This window comes from Rhododendron vialii, chromosome 10a, assembly GCF_030253575.1.
Source record: "Rhododendron vialii isolate Sample 1 chromosome 10a, ASM3025357v1".
Lineage (NCBI taxonomy): Eukaryota > Viridiplantae > Streptophyta > Magnoliopsida > Ericales > Ericaceae > Rhododendron > Rhododendron vialii.
Genome location: NC_080566.1, coordinates 27258765 through 27278523, shown reverse-complemented (window position 1 = coordinate 27278523; position 19759 = coordinate 27258765). Strand labels below are relative to the sequence as shown.

Here is a 19759-nt window from a genome sequence, read left to right as displayed (position 1 = left end):
GGTGAGTGCCTGGCAGAGGGTATCGGGGTCCTTTAATTGGCCCGGTAAGAGCTATATGCTCGTATTGGATACTTTAGGCCCTCCCACTGGTAAGGTGCCTGACAGAGGACATCAGGGTCCTTTAATTGGCCCGGCAGGAGTTTTGGCTCTAGACACTTATACGAGACACATTTGGATACATGGTGTTTTCAAAGGTTACTCATCAAGTACTCGGTTGGTTCTGAAATCGAAGGGTTGGATTATTGGTTGCCACTATTGTTTATTCTTCGGGTTTCACGTCATTGCTTGTCACATGATCATTCCTACATTTCATATGCATATATTGTTAGACTAGAGTTTCCTACTGGACTAGTGTAGCTCAGACCTTATATCATCTTCAGGTATTAACTCGGGGCAGTAGTGATGATTTACTATTTGGAAAATCCTTGGACTTGGAAGTGTAATTTGTGGAAATGAAAATGTTAAACTCTTTTGGGGTATTGTACGGATTATTGTGAGGTTTTATTTATGAAAATCCTTTCTATTTATGTTGAAAATCGATGACGTGACAGTGGCCTACTCTACTTTCCTCTTCCTCCAAAGCTTTTGTAATATGGCTGAACATATGTTCTGTGTGCACTAATAACTCCCCCATTGGCAAATCAATTCAAGATGGTCCTAGAATTTCTGTCCAATCAAGCAACGTTACTAAATTTTGGGATGATATTTGGTTGGAGGACAGGAGCTTGAAATCCTTATATCCTAGACTTTTTCTCACTTCAATGCAACAAGAGGCTTTGGTAAATGAAGTGTCCCCTATTTCACCCTCAGTTGATTGGAACCTCTTCTTTCGAAGAAGACATCGTCCTTGGGAGGTAAGTGAGTTGCTTACTCTTCAAGATAAGTTGAGAAATTTCAACTTAGTTCCAACAAGGGTCGATCACCCTCTTTGGGCATGGAGTTCTAATGGTTGTTACTCTGTAAAATCAACTTATTCTAATTGGGAGAACAAAACTTTTCAAGTTAACAACAGCCTCAATTCAATCTGGAAAAATCTTGGCTCAGCTAGAATTGATGCTTTTGTTTGGCAAGCTACTCAAGACAGAATTGCCACAAGATCCATATTTGTGAGAAGAAACATCATTCCTTCAAATCTTGGCATTTGTCCTCTACGCTCTGCATCATCAGAAACACCTTCTCACTTGCTCCTTCATTGCAGTTTTGCTTGGAACATTTGGTCAGCTATTTTTATTTGGTGGAATATCCCATGGGTTTGTCCTTCAACTATCTCTGGTCTGATTGATCTTTGGTTCTCCAATTCTTTTCATAACTTGGAGGAAATATGTTGGAATACCACTCTATACGTCGCCTTATGGTCCATTTGGAAAGCTAGAAATGATCTTGTCTTCAAGAATTCAATTCCTAATATTGATGATGTGGTCAACCTTATCAAACTAAGAGTGGCATTATGGGTTAAAGGGAGATGCAATCTTGCAGCATATTCTATTGAAGACTCCAGGAGCCATTTGGAAGGCATTAGAAAGCACAAAATCTAAACTATTGTTTCTTTTTGTTCTCTTTTCCTTCAACTCTTGGTTGGTTTTTCTTTTCTCTTTTTGGGATTGTTAGCATGCTTATGATTAGATTGGTTTTTTCCTTTCAATGATGCTTGCCCTTTCTTTCTCGATGTACCCATTATCGAGTTTCTAATAATATTTCTTTGCCTATCAAAAAAAAATTCTCAACCAAACCCTGCAAAAAACAATCGAGGAACAAGTACATTTATGCAAAAAAATAAAATCTTACACCAAGTACAACCAAATAATTTCAACAGTTTATAACATACCTTCTGCCTATCTGAGATAAAGGTCCATTCTTTCTCTTCAAGTCTCCATATTACACCAAGCAGATTATCAAAAAACCACATCAAGCTATCCTTAGTCTCAGCTTCAACCACAGCCACTGCTAATGGGTACATTTGTTCATTGGCATCCTTCTCAATAGCACTCAAAAGTTGACCACCAAATGGGCCCTTCAAGTGACATCCATCAAGCCCGATTATAGGTTTACAACCACCTAAGAAACCCCTTGATTGTGCAGCATACATCACAAACATCGTTTGGAAGACAGGGGGTGTGCTAAGTGGTGGCCTCTCCACCCTTAACAATGCAGTTGAGCCATGGTTTTGCCTCCTAATCATTTCACAGTAATCCCATAGCCTCCAATATTGTTGTCTATAGTTGCCCTCAATTGCTTCTAATGCCCTCTTTTTAGCCTTATAGGCTTGACTATCAGTGACCTCTACCGTGTGCTTCCTCTTTGCTGCCTTTCTCAAAGCACTGACCTTCCAATTGGGATCATCAACCAACCTGTCCATGTATGTTCTTGCTAACCATGCAGAGTTGGCATGCCTAAGCCTGTATTGTCTAGGGCAGCTATATGGATGGTTGACTAAGCTTTTGATTTGAAATGACTTGGTGTCTTGGAAGTAATTAGCATGGACTCTCCATCCACATCCATTGGAACCAACATCTGTCACCCTATCACCATCATTCTTTACAAAGGTAAACTCAGTCCTATTTTGGATGGTATACTTCCAAAGTGCAGCCCTAAATAATGTAGCATTGGCAAATATCATACCCAACCCAAGGTCTGGCCTTTTCATGTCTCTATCCTCAAAAAATTCAGTAAATTCAACTTTACCCTATTCATCTAATGAATTATTTGGATTATCCATGTCATCAAACTCAACTTCTTTCTCCTTTCCATGTGATGTACCTTCTCCATAGCTATAGCTATAGTTACACCCATTACCACTTCCATTCCACCCCATTTCCTTCAATGTCACAAGTTCAGAATGACCTACAAATGTCTCACTCTCATTGTCATCACAATCAATTATGTCATCTTCTAAATTCACCAAGTCAGCACCTTAACCCTCTTCTACCACTGGATTAACCACATATATACTTATAGCCTCCTTATCATTATGAATAGCAAACATGTCCACAACATCACCATCAGTTTTTATATCCCTCAACCCACCATCTAAATCACAATTGGGAAGCTTGTGATATATGTTGCATTTTTCAGAATAACCTAAGTCCTTGATCATGTGCACCATCTCAAAATATGACATCAAATCTTTGTCCACATCCCTTATAAAGTCAATCTTGGCCCCATTGTGGACCTCAAACACAAATCTTGGATCAATCATCCTAAACATGAGATTTACAAATTAAACAAGTGCACTTTAGCATGGATTTCATCAATAAAGTAGTACACCTTAGCATGGATTTAATCAATAAAGTAGTATAAATGTTAAAAAATTAGATAAATCATATAAGTCAAAGACTAAAAAGCAAAACAATCCCTCACCATTTCCATTGATTTCGGTGGGTAGAAACATGAGTAACTGCATTTGGTACCACATCCAACAAAAAAAAAAAAATAGAACTGCTCTCAAAAATTGACTACACAAACTTTTCTAATCATTTAATACTCAACCACTTCTCTAAATCAATGAATGCTGCATTCAATTCAGCTTTTCAGAAGAAAAAAAAGGGGACAAAAGGAACATACCTTTCAGCTGGAGCAAGAGCAGAAAAGGAACTTTTAGGGTTAAAAGCCCGCTACTGCTTTATATACTAAGGAAAGTGGAGGGAAATAGGGGAGCGTTTTGGTGCCACTTTTTTGTGAGGTAAGGGGGATTTGGTCCCACGTATGTCTGTGTATATACTGCAAAAGAAAGAGGGGTATTAAGGTAACTTCATGACTTCTATTTACAGAGTTAGTTTCGTTTTCTATTTTTGGTAGTCGGAGGTGGTTAAGTGTTGGAATTTGTAGTATAAGGCGGCATTCTGTGGCTGGGTGGTAGTTCGGGCGCGGGGGGGGGGGGGGTTTGGGTTGTAATTTCCCCTTGTGAATAGATTGTTAATTATTAATTCTCCCCTTGTGAATAGATTGTTAATTATTAATTCTAGCACATTTAATGTTAAATGAACACTATGAATAGACTCTTAATTGTTAATTTTAACACAATTAATTGTTAAATGAATATTGTTAATTATGAATTTAGACTATTAATTATAAATTTAGATAAAACAAAAAGGATATTGAAAAATGAAAAGGAAGCTGATATTTGCGCTCCATTTTTTATTGATGTCACTCTACTTTCAACGTTAAATTACTAGTAATTTCATAAATAAAGTGAAGTGTTATCAGTAAAAAATGGAGCGTGAATATCAAATTCCAAATGAAATATTTATTTTTACAAAATTTACATTTAATATTGGTCTCCTTAGGTAGATCTCTACTATTAGATTTCAAATATATAAATTTTATGAAAGAAAATTGATATGTATCAATAGAAGTTATAAACATTCTAACATTTTAAGCTTAAAAAAGAGAGGAGAGAGATAGAACGCGAAATGAATACACACATGGTAGAGAGAGGGAGAGCTGAGTTAATTTGGGAAGGATCTAATAAGACATGGAACAATTAAAGGAGGAGCCTCCCAGCTATGAACTCAAAAAATAGAACCGGCCCAGAATTATACCTTTTCAATTTTGTTTTTCGGTGTTTGGTTGCCCTTGAAAGACTTTTGCAAGAATTAAACAGAATTGACTTGTAACCAACTGGAGCTAGCTCAGTTGGCCAGGACTCTTGAATCTCATTAGGAGGTTAGGAGTTTGAGTCTCTCTTGTGGTTGTGGTCTTCCCTAAGAGGGTTTTTCTTTCTTTATTTGTTTCTACCTTATAATGGGCTTATTTCTTATATTGGTTGAGTTGTTGGGCTTGATTATCTCATGGACTGTCACAATTGATGTAGTGTCCGACTCTGTACTTCATATCTGATGTAAAATGATCTCTTATATCGATTGAAAAAAAGAAGCAGAATTGACTCGCGAAAAACATTATCGAGGCAAGAAAGCTTTGTAGAAAAAACTTATCGCCATTCCTGCGTATGTCATTTTCTGCCTTATCATGGAAATTATTTGGCAATGAAAATGTTTTTACTTCTCATTTATAAGGTAGGAATAATTTTCTTTGATTACGCAAATTTTGATCGATGTGAATCATCCATCCCTCTTGAGCATCTCCGCTAAGGTATTGGGCACGAAGTTTCTCTGTTTCCTCATCATGTTGTTGAGCCTCAATTACTCGAGTCAATAACGTTGATTAAACGGTCAAATTGCATAATGTAACCCCATCCTGAACTTTCTCGAAGTGTAATGTGTACAACCCCAAATCTGAGGAAGTCCTTTACTCATGGATACTTAGACTCGCAAGGTGTGTCAATTTTCTACTTAACGCATCCAACACTGCATTCGCTTTCCCCGAGTAATATTGCAATTCGAAATCGTAATCTTCCATGTGTTCCATCCATCGACGTTATAGTAAGTTAAGTTCTTTTTGGAAAAATAAGTATTTCAAGCTTTTATGATCGGAATAGACTTCAAACCTCTCACCGTACGAGTAATGACACCAACTTTTCAAAGCAAAAATAACGGCCGCGAGTTCCAAATCATGTGTGGAATAATTTCGCTCGTGAGTTTTCAATTTGTCGTGACCCATACGCTACCACTCGCCCCGTTTGCATCAAATTGCACCCAAGTCCTTCCATCAACGCATCGCAATACACGGAGTAGCCAACTCCATGTTCGGGCACAATCAAAACCAGTATTGTCGTCAACCGCCTCTTCAACTCCTCAAAAGTCGTTTCACACTCGTCACTCCAAACGAAACGTACTCTTATGTGTCAATTTAGTCATCAGAGCCGCTAAGCGTGAAAAATCAAGACCAAAACGACGGGTATTATCTTTTAGGAGTGTTTCGACTAAATAATCCATTTGGATATTTTTTTTGTTATTTTTCTGTAAGTTTTGTAACAATTCTGTATGGATTATTTATTCGAATTGACGAGAGGAATTTAAAATGTAAAAAAATATTATTGAGCCAAACAAACAGGGTGGATGCACTATTCGAGCTGGCCATTCGACAATTCAATGATCTAGATTTTATCTCTACAATGAATGACTCGCACACCATCCCCGTTCCCCTCTAAAATCTGTTCAAAATAAGAAAATGAAGTGGGCCCACTTTCTTCGACCGCCTATCATACAAGAAGGCAAAAAATTTCCCACCAAAAATTGTCCCACAAAATTTCCTTCAAAATTTTCTCTCCTCTTCTGCCGCCGGAGGCTTTGGAGACAAGATCAGAAGGAAAACTACCTCTGATAAACCCCCCCCCCCCCCCCCGCGCGCTCTCTCTCTCTCTCTCTCTCTCTCTCCTACATACTACATGATATATTAGTCGCACACCCACAAGGCCACAAACACACACGTAGTAATTACAACTTACAAGGATGCCGATAGAAATGCCCAAAGGGCTACCGTTTACGGTAGACACATGGAACCCATCTTCAAAGACGAAGAGGCACCATTTCCTCACTCACGCCCACAAGGACCACTCCCAAGGGATCTCCACGCACTTCTCATACCCAATTTACTCTACCCACCTCACCAAAACCCTAACCCTCCAATATTACCCTCAGGTTTGGTCTCAAATTTACCATTTTTGCCCTCTTTCTGGAAAACCAATTTGATCATCTGACTGTTTATGTGAAATTCTTTTTTTTGTTTTTTTTTCTTTGCAGCTTGTTGATTCAGTGTTTGTGAATATTGAGATCGGACAAAGGTTGGTCATCAATGATCCGGATGGAGATTTCTCTGTAACTGCTTTTGATGCGAACCACTGCCCTGGTATATGTTGATCTTTGGATTATTCTAGTGGGTTTTGCTTGTATGGTTTTCTTTTTGGATCTTGTTATGAACTATCATTGCACTTTCTCTTTTGGATTAATTAGCTCATATGAGTTTCCGGGGCTTTTGTCGCGTTAGAGGTTCAAGCTGTGTTCTAATTTTATTTTGGTGTTGATTTTTCATGGGTCACAATCAAATGTATTATTTTGTGGTCAGTATCAAATTTTCTGATACTGGTTTGTGGTTGTTTTCTGGGAAGTTCTCAACCATCATTGCAAGTGTACAATACAAAGTGAATTATTGTGGAACAGTATGACCTGTTGACTCTCTTAGCTTCATGATCGGAGACTACTAATGATTTTTTGGTAAGTAAATTTGATTACTTAGGAAAGGGATGGTCAAAGACTCTAGCAAGAGGAGAGAGTAATTGAAGGCCTGAGATACCAACAAGATGCTGAAGGCTTGGGCCGCCAAAGGTGGAGAGGACAGATGTGAGAACCCCTAGGCAAATCAGAGAGAGAAATAGAGAGGGGACGAAGATTCGTATGAGATGCTCTGGAGCTAAGGGGCTTAGGTTGTTATTATGCTTTATGGTAACATAAATGTCTTTATATAGGTGGAGGTACCCTTGAGGGACATCTGGGTGAAGGGCACGTGGCAGCCCCCAATGGCCGCCAAGGTGAAGGATCAAGGACGATGATCCAACGGACCAAACCTATGATGTCTAAGTATGATAGGACAAATGCAATTTGGGTTGAAGTCAGCTGATGAGGGCCATGTAGAAGGCTCTTAGTGGTTAGGCAGAAGCTAGGGATCAGACCTATGAGGTCTAGGCCTTAGGCATGAAGGACCTACTGCTCAGAGGTCAGTGATGTGTGGGGCTGCGTACCATAGGACCTCAGGGGTCCTGTGAATGTCAAGTGGTAGGGAAGACCCGCTTAGTTCGAGGTGTTAGTGGTAGGTATGATACAAAGCTCGAGGATTTGTCATTCGGTTAGTGAATTTACCTCGATCCAAGACTGGTCTGAGGTCTTACTCTTGAGGGGATTTCAGACCCTCACACGATCCCTTGAGTTCAAGCCTTCATTCCATGATCTTCCTTAGGACCTTCGGTTTCGAGCAACTTAGGGGTGAGCAATCAACTTCCGGGATGGGATGTCCTTCAGCTGGGTGTCTGAGACCTAGCAACTAGGTAACAAACATGCACTATTCCTGAAGTCATTAAGACTTGGTTCCATGTACTTATACTAGGCTAGCAGATAACACTCCTCTTACATACAACCTATTGGATAGACACAAACAAGAAAGGAAACTGCTATATCCATACAATATACATAAAGGACTACGAACACTGGCACGAAGGATAATCTCCAAAACGCAAAAGGTAAAACTTAGCAGCTTGAGAATATCTTATCCCTAGTCTAAGGTGGTTTATCTTCATGAGTAGTTGAATACTTTTTCCTCTTAGATGGAGGAAGACCGGCTATGTTTTGTGGGATACCCATCTCAGCCAGTGCACCTCTCATTTGATGCAGCTTATCTTTAAATCTCTTCTTATTTTTCTCTTTGGCTGAAGTCCTACTGAGATGGTGATCATTTGTACATCCTTGAATACCTTTTCTTTGCACTTCACTGATTGAAACTAAAAACTCTTGCAGAAAATTGGATATGTTAGAAGAAGTAGATGCTTTCTCTCTCATATGAGACGAGGATGAACAAACTTCTTTCCCATTACCATTACCATTTCCATACTACCAATCACCCGACGTTTGTTTTAAGTACCTTCAATCCTCTTCTCCTTCTCCCTCCAAACTTGATGTGAAGGTTTTAAGGAGGATTAAGGTGACATCTAGTATAAGAATGGCCAAAGGAATTACATTAAAATATTAAATACATGCTTGGGATGCAAAGTTTTTGCGAAAATCAGTCAACTCATATTTTGAGAAGCTTCATCAAGGTACGAAGGCCTTCCTAATACACTTCCCAAAAAGCAAAGCCCATCCTTATGCCAAAAGCTTAGGTCTGGCAAATAAGAGAATTGTATAAGTGCTGTCATGCAAGTAGTTTCTGTTTTCTCGTACATCGTGGGAAGTAGTTGACATGGAATGAAAGTTACCTCTGGAAAGCTCTTTAGCAACTTGTTAAAAAAAAGGCAGAACAGTAAGCTTGTTATGAGTCCGAACTGCCGAAATTTTTTGAACAGAGTAAAAAGGTTTGTCTTGAGACCGAAATTTTCCTTTGTTTGAGGTGATCTCTTCTCCCTCAAGGCAGACACTGCTTATCACTCTTATGATGGTGTCAGACGAGACGTGTTTGAAACTTAAGTTCATGGCGACATAGCGTTATTTAACTCTCAAAGTACGTGCAAGGAATATCATTCTTCAACAGCAGCACATTAATAGTAAGAGTCCTAGGGGATTTGTTTTCCTGCACTTGCTGGCTACAGCTCAATTATGCTGAGTGTTGTACTTTCGAGTTTCGATGCATATGCAGTGGGCCAGGGCCAGCCGTTGATGGTCTGGTACTGGGCAGACTACAAAAAACGGGATTGGACTGTTTTCTTCATTCCAACCTTCTCAACTTCTCTCAAAACTTTGGGCAACTCCTCCAAAACTTCCAATTTCTTAACTAAATCATTCATGCTCTATGTTACCGATTATGACGATGATGCTTTAGAGCTGGCTGTGGAATACCTCCATATTTCCCCGATGCTAGGTGTTTTCGTTACCAAGGACGGTAACAAAACCCCTTCAATATATATCAACTCACGCTTATTCGGGAGTGGTAAATATTCTTCTCCTAAGTCAAATTTATGCTTGAATACATGCAACTCAATAGAGATTCGTATTGCAGGCTTTGCAGCTCCATTAAGTGTTCGTCAAAAAGGATTAGCATACTAGAATATGGGACTCTAGGACCTACAAAGTACAATGTTGTTGAACTTTTATAATAATTGTTCAAAGGAAGTTCCTGAACAAACTACTTTCTGTAAACTATCTGAATAGGTTCCTGACTTCCCAAAATCGAAGGTGAATAGAATCATTCAAGGGTATAATAAGATGGCGTTCTAAGCTGTTCATCATTTTCATTTGAAATTTCAAAAATGAAAACCCAAAACAAAACAAAAATGACTGGTTATCAGATGTTTTGTTTTGCTGCATTTGTTTAAAGATTCATTTTTCTTCACCTAAGATGTATGTGTTATGCTTTATCATTTGTCTTTTTAGAGGACTTTGTTTTAATTGAAACTAGCATTGCTGCTAGGTTCCCTTTCATTCTAATCTGTGTGCAAGCTCTAAAATTCCTTATTTGGCTTTCTGTGTATGGACTCCAGGAGCCTTGATGTTCTTGTTTGAAGGCAATTTTGGCAATATCCTGCACACAGGAGATTGTAGACTCACCCCAGATTGTTTGCAAAGTCTACCAGAGAAGTACATAGGCAGGAAAGGAAAAGAACCAAAGTCTCATCTTGATTATGTTTTCTTGGACTGCACATTTGGGAAATCCTCTATGAAAATTCCCAGCAAGTATTCTGCTGTCCGGCAGGTATTATCCGTTGGCTTTTAATCAGTTTGGGTCTCTTAGTTTTGTGTAACCTGTCTAATTACTTTATTTGAGCTGCCACCCAAGTGTGGTAAACCATGTCCTGTTTTCTGATTTGTATTGATTTTGTATGAGTTACCAAAGATCTTGGAGATACAAGCTAGCTGTAGAAGTGCTTGTGTATTTTAGTTTTATGTTTACCTCCTGGCATTTGGCAGGCTTAACATGAAGAGGCAAAGTTACGCTTGTGCAGTGCACTATGATTGTGCTCATTATTGGCTTTCAAACATACTAGTGTTACTGGATAAGAACACGTCCTCCACATTATACCATTTTCTGACCATGCATATGGTTGCCCATGTATAAACATGCCTAAATGGTTGCATAGAGTCCTTATCTTAAATGGAGCTCTTTCCTTAGAAATTAGAATTGCAAAACTCCACTCCTTGTGAGAAACTAGTGATAGTTCCAGAATTTTTTTGATGATTTAACTATCTTGAGAGCTGAGATGGTTTGTGTTGGTTAAAAGATTCAAGTAGTTCCATTGAGTTAGTAGTATACAAACCAGACTGGGAAAAACAACTTTTGAGCAGCAAATTGTATCTACAAAATTGCAAGAGAACAAGTATTAGGTTTCTTGTTATTTGAACTTTTTTATATGGAAGGGTAAACCTACCATGTGGTGTTCTTGGCATGCCAATTGGCCTTTTGATTTGTCAAGACCATTGGTCGGTAGTTTTGTGTTTGGTAGAGTTTTTGAAAAGTGATTCTGCTCTCTATGCCTCTCTCTTGGATATATCAACTTGTTTTTGTTCTCAAACTTACAGAAAACAGGAACCATGGTTGGAAATTCTTGTGGTTCATTGTTTTCAAAACTTTTTCCAGAAAATTGAGACAGTTTAGAAAAACAAAATTTGTTATCTGGAGTTTTCCGGACAGAATACTAAATGCCCACAAGGACCGGTTCTCAAATTTTTTATAATTCCATGAAAACAGGTTTCTGGAATCTTCCGCACAGAAAAATATTGGAAATGGGCCAAAATTGCCCCCACTGGTTAGATGGTAAAGCACAATCTTTACTGGTGGTGAAAATGGGAATTGAAGTGCTAGTAAGTGATGAGCTCCTTCTGCACTCAAAGAACATAGTGCAAGCCAACCGGCCTAAGGTGGTCGGCGGACACTCTGATGGTCGGGTCAGTGAGTGAAGAAGAAGCAAAACTAGCAGAGTGACCACCAGTATGATTAGATATTGAGCGTACCTCTACCCTTGGGCGTGTGTTGTAGACTTGTAGTTATAGGGGATAAAGGACTTATCTAGCAAGCCAGGGTTTGGACCCTTGGGGCCACATCACTTTCCTCCCTCCGCCTTTTGGAGTTCCCTCAGATGGTATGGTGACCATGGATGATCACAATGCAAATCCTTTCCTCCCATGACGTCACTGCATCGCACAAACTGGTCATGGTGACCATGGATGACCTGCGTCTATATTGGCCTTCCACAATTCACCTTTTAGATTTTGTTTCTCATACGCAGCAAGTGTTTCCAATAAGTGGCATGCATTCACGATGCATGGATGTTATTTAACCCGATGCTTCTTACGACTTTGAGTTCAAGTGTCTAATGACAAAGGATCTAGCTCTGCACTTAATTTCTCTGGAAAGTACCTAATCACCCGCACGCGCGACATACACACGTACATAGTCATAGTTTAATGTTTGTTGCAATTGCTGATTATAAGACTGACATTCAGGCTATCCATGAAACAGGTCATTAATTGTATATGGAAGCATCCTAACGCCCTGGTGGTTTATCTGACCTGTGATCTTCTTGGTCAGGAAGAGATACTTGTGGAAGTGTCCAAAACATTTGGTTCCAAAATCTTCATTGATAAAGACAAGAATCCAGAATGTTTCCATTCTCTGACACTCACAGCGCCCGAAATAGTCTCTGAAGATCCATCCTCTCGCTTTCATGTGCTAGAAGGATTTCCTAAGCTCTACGAAAGAGCGCAAGCTAAATTTGCAGAGGCAGAGGCTAATTTCCAGCCGGAGCCTCTCATAATCCGTGCTTCCTCCCAGTGGTTTGTGTTTGATGATGAGATTTTAGAAACTGAAAGGCAGAGAAGAGGGAGATGCAGTAGAGCAGTGAGAGATCAGTTTGGTGTTTGGCATATATGCTATTCGATGCACTCATCTAGCGAAGAGTTGGAGTGGGCTATGCAAATTCTTGCGCCCAAACGGGTTGTGTCAACAACTCCCAATTGCAGGGCTATGGAGCTTGATTATGTGAAGAAAAATTGTTTTGGCACACAACTTGCTTCTGATGATCCTTTATGGAAGCTTCTAGACATAAGGCTTGAAGTTGCTCCAACTGATAATTGTTCAGTTGTAGTGGAAGACACTATCAAACCCTCTGTAGAGTCTCACCTGCGGCCTGTGAAAACATCCATTACCCAAAAACAACCCTTGACCCTCTCTCCTCCCAGCAAAAGGCCACCTGTCACGTTATTTGGAAGGGCAAGACTTGGTAATCCCTCGGATTTTACTTTTCTACTTACAGAGAATAAAATTAAAACCACTAAAAATGAGACTCCTCATAGTGTTTCTGATAAAGCAGAACCACAATGTTCGTTCCAAGAGGATGTTTTCGGATTGAAACATGAAAAATCATTTGAGAACAAGACAGATATAAATGAAGCACAAAGTGGGATTTCAGTGGAGATAGAGAGGAAGTTTGAAGTGGAATGTGAAAATCCATTGGAGAACAAAGTGGAGGCTAATGAAGTCCAATGTGAAAGGTCAGTATTGGAGAAAGATTCCGAAATTCGTTTGAGTGGTTATTCGCCGGTTGGATCATCACAGAGCTTTAATGAAAGCTTTAGGAAGTTGTATCGGTCCATGAATGTGCCTGTGCCTCGACCTCTTCCTTCCCTGGTGGAGCTTATGAAGGCCAACAAACGCAAAAAGAGGGTTCAGTGTTAGTTTTGCCTCCCCCTGCAATTTTTTTCCGAGCATCAACTCGATGCAATGATTTTACGTTCACTAACCAAAGTATCACAAGGCTTCATATTCCTCACATGTAATGCCGATGAAAGGAAAAGGGATCGTGACAACTTTCATTGAGATACATGAACAGAGAATAGCAATAATAGTTTTCTGCAATTATATGACGTGGGGGAGAGTGTTATTCACTTGGTTGAACCGTCAAATGAGGATCAAAGAAGAGTAACAGGTATTCGGCAAGCACTCTCCTAAACCAAACACCGCTGAGCTTATTGATATCTTTTTCTTATTCATTGGTCTGCCAGAGGTAATTGGTATTGTGGCAATGATTTTTTCCCCATTTTTTTCCTGTACCAAGAGAGGAAATTCACATTCATACTCAATAGAAGAAAAATTGCAGACGGCCACGAAGTTCAATTATTGCCTTGTAAAAGTGGAAACTTCATTGTGTGGTTTGTTTTTTGTATGTTATATATCCAATGGCTGGGGCTTTGTATACTTTTAGAGAGAGAAAAGACATCCTTTTTTTTTTTAACAACTCAGGTGTTCGGACCAGTTTATGCGCAACTCAACTCAGGTTATGATACGTACTCTAATCTCTTGATTGTGGCAAGAATGACAATGCTATTGGGTTTAGGGGCATTCTATTTCTTGTTACAATTTACATGGCCTTGTTCATTGTTGCTGGTGGTTTTTTAATTTTTTGGTGAGGAATAAACAGTTGGTTGGTGGTTGCTCTTGCAATTTTGAAACTTCTGTTGTCCCCTAGAAGCAAAGGATAAAGACTAAGAGCATCTACATTGTAATAAGCAAATGGGTATGGATAAACAAATTTAACAACAATGCTAAAAAAATACCTCACATTGTAATAAGCAAAGTTACAAGTCTTTTAGCAAATAATCAAATTCTATACATTTCATAACCAAACTTAATAATTTTTACCAATAACCAAAACTCAATAACCAAACCGAATAACCAAACTCAAAACTAAAAAACTAAAAAACACCTCACATTAGAATCGTCTTATCGAGACGAATAATTTGGTGTGGTCGGGTGTGTGATTAAAATTCGTTTGCAATTGGACATAGGTACATTGAGTATTGTGGGGGTTTTTTTTTTATAGGGATGCAAAAATAACCAATGTGGAGGTAAAGTTTGTTATGTTTGATTATGAACTAAATAGATAATCAAATTCTGACATGACATATTTTGGTTATTGATTTTGATTATTCCCATTGCGGATGCTCTAAGAGGCTAAGTTTGACTCCTGGATTTACGGAGGAATACTTCAAGGAGGGGGAAACGAACTGAAAAGTGAATCTAGTCTTATGACTTTACGAAAAGGCTCCGATGGGCTGTGCACATACGGTACACCGACCGGCACGCAGGGCTCGCTTCCAGATTTCGCATTGATGATCCGAGCCATTCAATAATTTTAAAATAATTTTTCAAGTGGCCTCGTAGAAAATCAGCTCAATACAATGCGTGCAGGTGTTTGATCCTGTAATCTGAATGAAAAAATGTAAGATTGATCAAGTACCTACAAGTGTTGTATTGAGCTGATTTTTAGCGGGTGCTTTTCAAAAAATTATTTTAAATTTATCGAACAACTGGGATTATCTGTGCAGGACCTGGAGTGAGCCCCGCGTGCTGATCTATGCACCGTATGTGCACAGCCCGTCTGTGTCCATAGAAGGTCATGATTTTATCTTTTCTCGTCAGCCATAATCCAAATAGGCCGTCAGGGATCCTTCAAGAGGCAGCCTATACAGAGATGCATACAACCGTTATTGTTTCGGGGTGTTTTTTTTATTTTATTTATTTTGGAGAAAGGCGAATTGTCGCATACCTTTGCCGGGTCCAGCTTTAGGTAAGTATGTTATATGAACCTCTGTTGTTGTCATGGATGCAGCAATCAGAAATTTTGATAAAGGTCATACAATTAAATATATAGTCACAATGGTAATCTGCCTTGCCATGGAGTTATGATTAATGGTGGCGCAAGATGGACCAGATGGTAACAAGATTATATGATCATTTTTGGGAAGACAAAGTCGTGGTTATGTCGCACGAATATGGAAAATAGAATTATAAATAGATCGCGGACATCAACTTATGTACAATTTCTCTGAAGTTCATTCCTCCATAATATACGCGAAAGAACCCAAACCGTGAGCTAGCGTGAAATCCAGTACAAACAACCATCACAGTTTACTCGGTATATATATAAGCTAGCCTTTTCAACATTTTATACACAGGTTTTCTCCCTCTAATTCATAGGCCTGTTAGAAGCAGCTGTAGAAGATTGAAAAGAAGATATATTATTTGCAGCAATGCTCCATGCAATAGAAGACTTATGTTACATGAACTTGGGATACAACAGAAGACCTCTGGTGAGAGAAAAAAATCGCAAGATGTGGACTTTATCGTCAGGTGACTTTAGCTTGTCGAAGCTGGTTATATTCTCTCGTAGTTGAGCCTGTCAGACTGCAAGTAAGGAAGAGAAATGTACCAACCATTATTTCTCTGAGTTATAGAGACAAAATTATCGTTCTAAACTTGCACAAGAATATCGATGAACATCTAAGATGCGTTTTAATCATGAATTTGAACAAGGAAAAGAAAATGAACGGGAAAAAGTATGCAAACACCTGCAGTTTTTTATGAGAATATGTTTTCTGTCTCCTGTTCTTTTCATTCCACATCACCTTTGTAAAACCCCATTACAAATTCAAAGTCCACAAAAAACATACTGAAAACGTTAAGCATACCTTGATAAGCATATCTGTTGGAAGCCAAGCTGGTGCAGTAGGAATCCCAACCCATGCAATCTGTGAGCAGTACAACATCGTGATCTCAATATGTATTGATGAGATGTATAGAACTGAAGCACATGTTTTTGTGCCATTACATTTGGACATGAATGGCTTTGTCTTGGTATTGAAGTTGATAGTTGAGAATCACAGGGCAAGAAACCCAGTTTTTTACACATGAGATAATAAGGGAACATCCTGAAGTGGTTTGCGGTTTCAAACTTCACCAAATCGCTAAGAGACAAAGAGGTATGAATCCATTTGAGTGCAATTCTTATGCAAACTATAGGCTGCCCAAACTTAAATTTCCTGCCCAGGTCCTGCTTACTGTTCGAGAGAGGTAATAGGTAGACAGCCTTATCCCGACCTCTCGTTCTTTCCTTCTTTTTTGTGTTTGTTTGCTTATGGAGAGGCTGATATCAGTGTACTAGGACGCAAAAATATTCACCATATACACTTTTACTGTTATGTTTTGGTACATAGAATTTCTGCTGACTAAAATACAAAGTCCGCTAATTTTACCGAGCTTACCACCAGCTAGCCACTAACACCTAGATAGATTGTTAGTTGGATTAGAAGACTGGATCTAGCTTCAGCCCAGTGACATATCTTGAAAGACTATAAGAGCAGACGAAAGCCCAACAACTCTATTACTAGAGTTAGGCAAGCTATAAATGTTGTTTGCTATTGGAATTTGTCCTACATCGGTTAATTATCACCTCAAAAACTAGTATTTGAGCCTGGGCGGCCTCTCCCCTTATTGCTAGTTGGTTTTGAGTTGGATGCTTTAACGTTTGCAATGCAACACATAAGGGGATAATTGCCAGTTGGTTTTGAGTTGGATGCTTTAACATTTGCAATGCAACATATATGGGGATAGTGAGGACAAGGGAACTTACAAGTGCATATTCTCCTGTCTCAAAGTTGCGGAGATCCAATACCTAATACCCGTGTGATGCAAGAACTGTCAGAAACTATGATACTTAACAATGTGTAATTGAACAGCATCACCTGAAGTTCTAGGTAAGAAAACTACCTCCCCACGGTCTTCATAAATGTAGTCCAGGCCTTTGTAATAAGTTGGATGTCCAACTGATAAGTACTGATATGCGAAGAAAACACGTGTTTAGTCGCAGCATTTCTCTGTATTACTGATGTCTAAGGTATGCCAGAAAGAAACTTTGAAGGCAAAGAGAAAAAACAAGAGATTATGCACGAGCTAAAGGTAAAATTTTCACTTATTGAAGAGGCCAAGTTAATGATTTCTTTGGCATACACTAAAATTAGATCAGGGTTAAGCAAGGGTGTCCCCTCTGTCCACCCTTGCTTAATTTGCTTTAAAATGTGTAAGTTTGGCTTGGTTATTATTCAAGAAACTCTCAAGCGAGCTTCAATTAAGCCAAACTTGAGTAGCTGTGTTTGGTGTTGTGTTCCTAGCATTTTTGTTTTCTCATCAAATTGCTACATACACAACAATCCAAACACAACCTCTCACATACATGTACGTGAAAGGTTGTGTTTGGTGTTGTGTTCCTAGTATTGTTTTCTTCTAATATCATACACAGCTCCGAGAATTAAAAGGCTTTAAAAGCTGTTCAAATATGGGACACTAAGCTTACTTCGGTTTTGGGTAGTTTGTTGATGCTAATTGGACATTCATGGAACTAGAAAAAAGCAAAGAAATTTACCTTGATGCTATTCAGCCTCCAGAGAAATAGAAACGTTAATAAATTTAAGAAAGATCAAAGTTGGACTCAGACTTATCCTATTCTTTGCTGGTACAAAAAATGAAAGCAGCAGTATGGTAAACGTCACCGCCAGGGAGTATTTCCCCATCACATCATACCACTAATTCCACCGCACCTACATCGGGGCCGAAACTAAAGTCTCAGCACGTGTGGGTCGTGTTAGGAATATGCTTAGCTCGAATAAGTGGCTAAGGGATTGGAAGCCTTGTCCAACCAAGTCCGAGTTTCCGCTGCTGAACCAACCCTCGTTGGTCAGACTTATGCCATGGAGACTTCACGGAAATAGAAAAGAAAATTGACTGAACATTAAAAGAGACAGGAATTTGTGAGAGAAACAAACATCACTCTAAGACTCACATTGATGCTATTGAGATACTTCTCCTTGTCTACTCTCACAATCTGGCCTTTCTTCACTGCACAAACATTACCCACAAAAATAAATAATCATTGAACAGATTTCATTTTCATTCTAAAATCAACAAATTCAACCCATTGCACAAAAAAGGACATTGTTCTTATGGAACTGAACTGGAGTAAACTGGTCTCCGCCGAATAACGGTGGGTTGAGGAGGAGGAGGTTGGGCTTTCGGGGGTTCCTCTTCAGTTTTCTTCTGTGCAGCAGCAGGCTTTTCATTATCGGCTGCTTCTGCGGATTGCATTACAGCTCTGAATAGGTGTAAACGAAGAGGTGGTTTTGTTGTTCTGTAGGTGTGCGAGAATGGTGATGAATACGGTAAGTTGGGGAAGAAGGTTTGTGAGAAAGTTGCAGAGAGAGCCATGAGAGGTGATGCTTTTTGGGGCTGGGTTGGAATTTCGCTAATATGGTGAAATCTCGGATAAGGAGGTGATCAAGTCTGCACCTCGAATATATGGCCACAATTCTCGCTCCCTCAATTCTCGTCATTCGCTCGTGCTTTAAATTTGAAATGTCTTGCGCTCGCACACTTATAGCTCTGGTGAATTTTAGTAGGTTCTGATGTGTTTCAAAGACGGCTTCAAGTTTGCGTTCACAATTCCGCTTCCGCTCACGCACGTGAATTACGTGACTTGAGGTAGGAGTAGATAGGTATGGCAACGAGGTAGGGCGCGACAAGTTTTGCCATACCCAACCCGAAAAGTACCACACGGTCCCTAACCCAACCGGTAATTCTTGGGTGCTACTGTCTCTGCTCTGGTTGGTGAACAGATTTACCCGCTCTCCGCCCACTCCCACCCGTAAGAAATGAGAAAAAAATTTAGCTTAAAAACAAAATGGAAGGAAATAATTATACACTCCTATATTGTACTATTTTGGTAGGACGGTGAAAATATAATTTTTTGGTCTAAAATTAATAATATTAGGGTAAAAATATAAAATTTCAAGTATAATGATAAATAGTATATTATGGCAGAAATATAATTGTATATATAAAAATACTTGGGAAAGGGTAACGGGTCTATCTCTATTATAAAACAGAAGGGTGTGGGGATAAATTGTTGGAACGGCTTAGATTCATTTGATCCAAAGGCTGTAGTGTATCCTCCCACTTCCCGGTTAAGTGCCCATGACTTTCACCTAAATCACACAACTGTCATCCCCTTTCAACCGGGATACGTAGTGTCGTAGGCACGAGTTAACACTAGTATAATAACAATTCGAATTACACCTAATTTGGATCGTGTTTTTGTATTTTTTTCCAAAATCGCCTTAGTAAACGAAAATTTGATCAGAACCGTCCGTCTCAATTAGGTGGAGCGGAGCGGAACAGAGGTGAGGTGGAGCGGGACGGGACGGGACGGGGTCAATTGCCAGCAGTAACTAAGGGCGAATGGAGTTGGTGAAAGTTGATAATGTCCCTAGTTAAATAAATAAATAGTCCCCCAAAATAGGTACCCAAAGAATCATCATAAATAATACTTGCCCCTTGT

The 19759-nt window shown here is 39.3% G+C and overlaps 3 protein-coding genes across 8 annotated transcripts; 1 reads left to right on the top strand and 2 right to left on the bottom strand.

Annotated features, from left to right (window-relative positions):
- Positions 1–1720: 1720 nt before the first annotated feature.
- Positions 1721–2644, bottom strand: LOC131303073 (uncharacterized). The gene is made up of 2 exons (XM_058329862.1): positions 1822–2644; positions 1721–1731 (listed from the first exon to the last, which is right to left on the bottom strand). Exons 1-2 carry the CDS (start codon positions 2642–2644, stop codon positions 1721–1723), a joined length of 834 nt encoding a protein of 277 aa, XP_058185845.1.
- A 3489-nt stretch (positions 2645–6133) lies between these two features.
- Positions 6134–14407, top strand: LOC131304357 (uncharacterized). Of its 6 annotated transcripts, none has more exons than XM_058331578.1 (4): positions 6134–6536; positions 6639–6744; positions 10079–10290; positions 12055–14407. In XM_058331578.1, the coding sequence occupies exons 1-4, from the start codon at positions 6348–6350 to the stop codon at positions 13267–13269; spliced, it is 1722 nt and encodes a 573-aa protein (XP_058187561.1). In that variant the 5' UTR covers positions 6134–6347; the 3' UTR covers positions 13270–14407. The 6 variants fall into 6 exon arrangements, with proteins under 6 accessions (XP_058187561.1, XP_058187564.1, XP_058187565.1 ...); XM_058331581.1 differs by having other exon boundaries at positions 6408–6536; positions 10009–10290; XM_058331579.1 differs by lacking the exons at positions 6134–6536; positions 6639–6744 and adding exons at positions 8149–9145; positions 9238–9528.
- A 1055-nt stretch (positions 14408–15462) lies between these two features.
- On the bottom strand, positions 15463–18763 carry LOC131304279 (NAD(P)H-quinone oxidoreductase subunit O, chloroplastic). Its single transcript, XM_058331461.1, has 6 exons — positions 18381–18763; positions 18209–18264; positions 17140–17205; positions 17003–17044; positions 16062–16121; positions 15463–15777 (listed from the first exon to the last, which is right to left on the bottom strand). Exons 1-6 carry the CDS (start codon positions 18628–18630, stop codon positions 15748–15750), a joined length of 504 nt encoding a protein of 167 aa, XP_058187444.1. The 5' UTR covers positions 18631–18763; the 3' UTR covers positions 15463–15747.
- Positions 18764–19759: the final 996 nt, after the last annotated feature.